The sequence below is a fragment of the Aythya fuligula genome, chromosome 2 (genome assembly GCF_009819795.1).
Source record: "Aythya fuligula isolate bAytFul2 chromosome 2, bAytFul2.pri, whole genome shotgun sequence".
Taxonomy (NCBI): domain Eukaryota; kingdom Metazoa; phylum Chordata; class Aves; order Anseriformes; family Anatidae; genus Aythya; species Aythya fuligula.
Window position 1 is genome coordinate 41,887,814 of NC_045560.1, and position 7,400 is coordinate 41,895,213.

General features: G+C 55.7%; 1 protein-coding gene across 1 annotated transcript; it reads right to left on the reverse strand.

The window, feature by feature from the left end:
* Positions 1 to 2,275: 2,275 nt before the first annotated feature.
* Positions 2,276 to 5,701, reverse strand: EOMES (eomesodermin). The gene is made up of 6 exons (XM_032182918.1): positions 4,929 to 5,701; positions 4,646 to 4,800; positions 4,410 to 4,531; positions 3,835 to 3,993; positions 3,683 to 3,744; positions 2,276 to 3,011 (listed from the first exon to the last, which is right to left on the reverse strand). Exons 1-6 carry the CDS (start codon positions 5,699 to 5,701, stop codon positions 2,276 to 2,278), a joined length of 2,007 nt encoding a protein of 668 aa, XP_032038809.1.
* Between the last annotated feature and the right edge of the window lie 1,699 nt (positions 5,702 to 7,400).

Consider the following 7,400-nt stretch of genomic DNA (forward strand, 5'->3'; position numbering starts at 1 on the left):
ATCTTCTGCTAATGTAAACAAATAAGAAGCACCCGGTTCCTTGATCTTTATTTAAATATAGAGTTGTTTATCGGTGTCATCCTATGAAGATTAATTAGCTACCTTTATTCACAATTTGGCGTCTGACACCCCATTTTAGGAATGCATTATAATCACAAGGTGTTAATTGGGGCCAGCCAGGCACTTATGTTTCTATTAAACAGTGTGAGGACTTTTCACAAGTATTAAGTTCTTTTTTTTTTTTTTTTTTTCTTTTTTTTTTTCTTTTTTTTCTTTTAAACAGTGCAAAAATATACAGCCTTTAATAACGCGCAGCGGCGGCATCGGGCTCCGGAGCGCCGGGCGAGCAGCGAGCTTCGACGAGGGGCAGGAGAACCGGGAGGGGAACCCCTAAAAGGATGGAAAAAAGGAAAAAAATGAAATTAATAAAACGGAAAAAAAAAAAAAAAGCTCTGTCCCCAGCCGCTTACAAAGTCCTGCCGGTCTCCTCCCGTCCCAAACGGGAGAGCTGTCGGGGCTCCACTGCGCTCACCCAGCGCAGCCCCGGGGTGATGGAAAGCTCCTCGGGAGCCGGCTGCTCGCCTTCCCTCGTGCTGGGAGCCACTGCAAACGCCCCCCCGATTGCTTTAGCTCCATCGGGGAGGGTCCCGGCCCGAGCCTTGGGGTTGTTTTGTTTGCAGCCGCGCATCGCTAACAGCTTAATCCCATTACCGCCTGCATTTCCTCGGGAAAGGTGCTGCCGCCGCGGCAGCCGGGCTCCGCTGGCTGTGCCAGGAGGGGCTTTCTGCCCCGATAAGGGTGCGGGGGAGTTTCTTAACGCGTTCCGGGAAGGGGCGGGGGCTGAGCTCACACCTCGCCCCCCGCAGCTCCGGGGGAGAGGGGCCCTGGGGGTGGGCAGCAAGCGTGGGGGGAAGCTCAGAGCTTTGGGGGAGGGATACAGAAGAGAAAGGGTGCAGAGTAGGAGATTTACAGGGAGAAGAAAAAATAAATAGTAAAACCTAACACAAGTAGCAGCATCTATCTGAACACAGTAGCAAGGAGAAACTTTAAAAAGGTGTTTAAATTTGGAAACACCTCAGTCCCCACTCCTTAAGGATGCAGCATCCCCAGGCTCGGGCTCCCTCCTCCCCCCCAGCTGGGATGCCCAAAAGAGGCAAAGAAGCAAAGAGCCAATCCCACTCATCCCTGGCAGCACCACATTTATTAAAAATTACTACTATGTACATAAAAAACAGAACCAACTTTCACGGGAAGAAGTTCGTGTGCCAGTGCTCTAGGGTTGATGAGTTTAAAATGGCTGAAACTATAGGCAAGAAAAGTGGGTAAGTTACATCACTTCCAGTTCGACACAGGGCAGCTGAAAGTCACTTTACATACACGCAAATAGAAATCTGTTAATGGTCTTTGCAATGCTCCATATGCTAAGTTTGATTAACCAAGATATGCCTTTTGAACTTCAAAGCACCACCGGAGGTCCTTCTGGCTGAACAACTATAGGTCAACTATTTATACATTATTCCACAATATGCTACAGTGTACCTAGACAAAACACAACTGTACACTTTTGATTTTTTTTTTTTTTTTTGCCACCTCAGTAAAGGTTAGGCTTTTGGGATGGAGGCATGTTCTTATGCAAGTTCTGGACAAAGAAGAGTCAGATCTAAGAGTCAGATCTGGTCATTATAACACCATTGCTAGCAACAGGACCTTAGATTAAGAAAACCCTGCCTGGCAAGCAGGCCTTATTTTTTTAACCATCTTCTGCCAAAGAAAACCTTAGCTGAGCAGCATCCAACTCAGCCAATTGTGCTGCAGACAAGGGTTGAAGAAACCAGCTTGCCCTAAAGCAGAATGTAGCATCTGTGCAGCCCCCCGCAGCCTAGCCCCCTTTTTAATCAGGGGGGCAGGCAGGGAAGACAGTGAAATTTGGGATCCAACCCCCCGTTTCATTGCTCAGCAGTGCATAGATTTGATCAGGCCTCTGAGCTAAGCCAAACTGTACACTTTAGTGTCTCCAATAAATAAGCCACCTTGTAAAAAACCTAGGCTCCTGCTTACAGCTTCCACATGCGGCTCCTTCTAGAAGGAGATAAGTGTATCATAATTTGCTCTTTCCCTACTTAGTTACCTGCAACAGTCAAAAAGCTTTGGCACCTTCTTTAGAATTGCACACAACAATTTAAGGTGGAAGGCAAGAGTCTTTTTGGCAATTGTAATGCAAAAAAAACCAAGGCCACCCTGAAAATAAAACAGCCAACTGGAGTAAAAGGATGCTTTAAGAACTAGTATAGAACGCATAGTAGCCCATGCCTTTTGAAGTGTCTTTGTTATAGTCCTCAGCATTAATGTCCTCACATTTCATGGATGGGGAATTTTCATTGCTTGAAGTGCTAGGGGAGAGCCGTCTTCGCTTACAAGCACCCGTGTAGACCCCAGAATCATTTGAATCTAGAGACTTTATGGAGGGTGGAGTCTCTATCCAGGACGAGCCAATTTCTTCTTTCACCTTCTCCTTGGAAAGCTGGTCTTCAGAGAAGCCTGGAGGACTTGTTCTGGAGGTCCAAGGTAATCCCGTGGTCATTTTCCTCTGGTAAGAGCCCCTGCTCCCCCAGCCAGCCATGGATGGAAATGTCGGGTCGGGGTAGTATCCCAGAGCATGGGATGTCTGAAGCGGGAGGGATTTAATGCCATAAGGGAGCAAGGTGCTAGGAGAATACTCCGTCTCGTAGGAGTTCATGTCCAGTTTGTTGGCACTGGGCTGCTGTACAGGAGTAACAAACCACCGCTGAGGAGGGCTGGCCACCTCTTCGCTCTGCTGCGGGGAGAGCAAGCCATTTGTCTGCGGTACGGTTCTCTCCCCGTTGTAAAACCTGGCTGGGGGCAGGTTGTTGACAAACTGTTCTTGGAAGAACGGTTGCACGCTGTAGCGGGCGCCAGGGACGATCTGGTGGGATCTAGGAGAATCCGTGGGAGATGGAGTTAATCTGTCATTTTCTGAGGCTGTGTACATGCTACAACGTAAAAGAGAAACACTGAGAGTCATTCCTACAATTCCAAGTACAGTATTAAAAAAAGAAAAAGAAGAAACTGAGTTATTTCCTAGCTAGAACTACAATCAAGTTGATCTGGAAGTTCATTTTCATCACCTTTACAAATTCAGGTTGCTTTTCCTAGACCGGGATCAAGTTTATAGAATTGCTACCATCAGTATGCACTGTTATCTGCCAAGCAATCAATTTTAAATGAAATGCAGTCCTTTGAGAAGCTAGACTTGAATACCTACAGCTACAGGTTTTCAGAGACAAGCATCAGAAATGGATGACTAGGCAAGCCTTGCTTACACTTTGAAGTCACCTATCCTGTACATATACTGCTGATACACTACTGCCTGCATCCAAGCCAGCTAGGTTTTGCCAGTGTATTTAACCAAAATTCAGCAGCCTGCTGTAAAATGCGATCAAGATGATGCATCAACTCTTCAAATAGACATATGCCTAAGACAGACATTTAACATCTTTAAAAAGAGCTCATGAGCCAGCAGAGCTGCTAGTAGAAGTATAACTGCTTCTGAAGAACTGAAGTATTATCAAAGAGCTTCCCTTTTTCTCTTTAGACACGAGTATTTGAGGGCAGAATCATGCCTCAAAAGACAGAAACAGCTGCAAGACAGACATGTACTTACGAGTCATAGTTGTCCCTGAAGCCCTTGGCAAAAGGATTGTGATCAATTTTGAGCTGCGTAATCTAAAAAACAGCAGCAGAACACAGTAAAAATGACATGCCGAACCCACACCACCCGATTTTATACCCATAGTTTTATGCACCCGTGCTTACATCAGTGTTTTGATATGCCGTAACCGCTATGAACTGCGTTTCAGGGAAAATAAACGTCTGTGTCTTTGAAGAATCATTCAGATCTTCGACCCCGTCTTCGGTCACTTCCACAATGTGGAGCCGAGGCTGGTACTTGTGTAGAGACTGCAGGACTATCATCTGAAAGGAACCATGGAAGACAATGCTAAATCAAACTGCAGCAACCTTTCCGCTTCCAGGCAATAAAAGTCCTTTTAATCCTCTGACTCAGGAAGGGGGAGATTTTCGCTGCTAGCGGGAGAGGATTCACAGCAGGCAGCCCTCTGCTCTGCTAGGTTACTAATATGCTAAGTTCTGTAAATGCAGCAAGTCGAGAGCTATCAGCTGCACTTTTTGAACAACCCTAGGCTAAAGACATCTCGCTTAAAGACAAAGAAATTCACGCAGACACTTCTGACATCGCTTCTCCCTAGGAAGACAACTAGAAAAGCAGATTTACAGCCCGTTAAGAAGGGAACAAGTGACAAGGACATTGACCTAGCAGCTCGACAGGCTGGAAAGCCCCGAGAGCCCGGTGTCCCCGTGTCGCCATTTACCTGCGCGTTGTTGTTGTTGGCACCTTTGTTGTTCGTCAGCTTCAGCTTCCCGAAGGAGATCTCCTGCCGCATCCAGTGCGCCCCGGTGTTGGGCGACTCGGGGTGGACGTACACCTTGTTGCCTAGGGAAAAGCCCCACATCAGCGGGCAGCCAACGAGAGGAGCCCTGCCAAAGGGCTGGGAAGCAGGGGGGATTTTGGGGGGAAGCCGAGCCGGGCGGGGAGAGCCGCCCTTACCTTGCATGTTGTTGTCGGCTTTGCCGCAGGTCACCCACTTGCCCCCCTGGAAGCGCCAGTGGTTGGGGTCCGCCAGCACCACCTCCACGAAGACGTTGTAGTGCGCCGTGGGGTTGAGCCCGGTGATGTTGAAGCTCAGGAAAGGGAACATCCTCCTGCGAGAAGGGGACCAACACCATGCTGCATGCGGGACGGGAAAACCACCTCACCGCCTGCCCGGGAGCCGGCCAGCATCCCACCCACCCCCGTGGGACCCCCGCGCCCCCCTTCCCCGGCTTCTTACCGGCCCTGCTTGGTGATGATCATCTCCGTCTGGTGCCGGTGGAACTTGAGCCACAGGGGCCGGTTGCAGAGGAAGACCTGAGCCCGCAGCCCCGGCCCGGCTGCCGGCACCCCCAGCGCCCCGAGCCCCCCGCAGGAGCCCCCCGCCGCCGGGTAGGGCCCGTAGAGCCCCCCGGGGGCCGCCCCCTGCCCGTACTGGTACCCCCCTCCGCCTCCAAACTGCGGCCGGCCCCCGGGGGGGCACACGGCTCCGGTGAAGCCCCCGGGGGACAGCACGGAGCCGTAGGGGTAGCGGGGCGGCCCGCCGGGGGGCTGGTAGACGGCGCCGTGCTGCGCTCCCGGTGGGTAGGGAAAAAGGGCGCAGGGCCCCCCCAGCTCGCCCCCCGGGGGGCCGGGGGACTGCAGGTAGTAGCGCTCGGGGCTCAGGCTGTCCAGGGAGTAGCGGGCTGCTGCTGCTGCCGCCGCCGGGGGCAGCTCCTCCTCCCCGCAGGGGGTGGCTTTGCGGCCGTCGGCTTTGGGGGCGGCGAAGGGCGGCTCGCCCCCCTCCGCTTCGCCCAGCATGGTCGGGGCCCCCCCAAACTTCTTGGCCGCCTTCTCGAGCTCCAGGCGAGGCGGGGAGCCCGGCCGGGGCGGCCCGCGGGTGCTGCTGCTGCTGTTTCCTCCTCCTCCTCCTCCTCCTCCAGCGCCTCGCCCGCCGCCCTCCAGCGGGTAAAAGGGGGCTCCCGGCAGGGGTGTCCCCCCCGCTGCAGCCAGCAGGGGCTCGCCCAGCTGCATCCCCGGCGGGCGGCGGTGCCCAGCAGCCCCCTGCCCGAAGCCCGCTGCCGACCCCGACCCGCAGCCGCGCAGCGATGCGCCGGGGCCGGGCCCGGGCCGTTTATACCCCGCTCCTCGGGCAGCAGCCGGGGAGGGGCATGGCTCGTCGCCGCCTCCCCCGCCCCCGCCGGCCCATTGGCTGGCCCGGGTGACACTAATTTAATTAGACAGCTACTAATTGGAACAAGTCACCTGTGACTCTGGGGTGCGCTTCCCCGGCACCCCTCCTCCTCCCCCACATTCCCTCCCCGTCCTCCCCTCAGCCGGCTGCCGGCATCACCCCCATCAACCCCAAAAAATGAAGGGCCAGGCGAGCCCAGCCGTCCCCCGGTGCCCTCCCCGGGTGTCACCGGGAGGCACCCCGCACCTTACCGGGGGGGCTCGGTGGGAAGCTGCCGGTGCTCGGGAGGCCGCTGGCCGGTTCCCCGCAGCCCGTTTTCCCCTTCCGAGGATGGGGAGGTTGCCAGAGCCCGAAATGCGGGAGCGATCCGTTCCTCGCTTTCCCCCGGATGGGAACGGCCGCCCCGGCGGGGGAGGGAACGGGGGTTTGGGGAAGATTTGGATGCCCGCCTGATTTTGCGGAACAGGCAGAGCCCGCACCAAGGATTTGGCAGCTCCAGCCCCGCAGTCCCTCTCCCCGCAGCCGCCCGCATCGCGGGGAGCGCTGAAAGCCCGGTGCCTCCTCCTCGGGGCCGAATTTGAGGGCGGCCCCAAGGAGAGGCCAGGATTTCGTTGCGGGACGCCAGGAGCCGCCGGCGGAGCCGCTCCGCATCGGGCTGCCGCAATCCGCAGCCAGCAACCGGAGCGGCTCCGCAGCGGGACGCGGATCTTGCTCCGGATGCAGCCCGCACGGCGGTGCCCGGCCGGTTTTTGGGGTTCGGGATGCGGGGTTTCACCTGCGTCCCCCGGATCCCAACCGAGAGGCGGCTCCGGGGGGAGCGGTCCCCGCCGTGCCACCTCCGGGGTGCCCGGGGGGGGCTGGTGACAGCCGGCACTGCCCCCTAACCCGCTGTCCCCAGCCCCCCGTGCGCTCCGGGACAGCGTTTTCCCGATTTGGCGTCCGAGGAAGACATCGAAATAGTGCCGGGGAAGCCCGGTGCTCCGGCACGGAAAGAGATTTGGCGATGCTTCTGTGCACGGTGTAAGGGAGCGAATTTTTCCAGGATCACAGACCAGCCACGGTTTGACACAGGTGCCGGTCGCTGCTGAAAGCTGCTGCGGTTTTTCCTCCAAAATTTGGCTAACCTCGCGTTTCAGAGAGAAAGGCAGAAAACCTCCCGATGATGCTACGGCTGCCAGCGGGGTACGGGGGAAAGGAATACCGTGGCTGTCCCGCTACAAGGGGAGCTTTCCACTTCGGTACGAAATACACCTGCGGTGAAGTTTCCCTAACGAATTCGGGTTTCCTTCCAGCTCTTTCCGGAGCAGGGGGGATTTTCAGCTCAGCTCGGAGCAGCCCGGCCTCGACCCCAGCCTCTGAACACGCAGCTCCCCCCAGGCCGGCCGGCACCGGGGACGGGGATGGGGATGGGGACGGGAACAGGGACAGGGACAGATACGGGGTCGGGGACAGGGACAAGGACGGAGACCTGCCCGCCTTCGGCTGCCCTTCGGCTATGCCAGGGTTTGAGGGCGCAGCCTGAAATGTGGATGCTCGTTC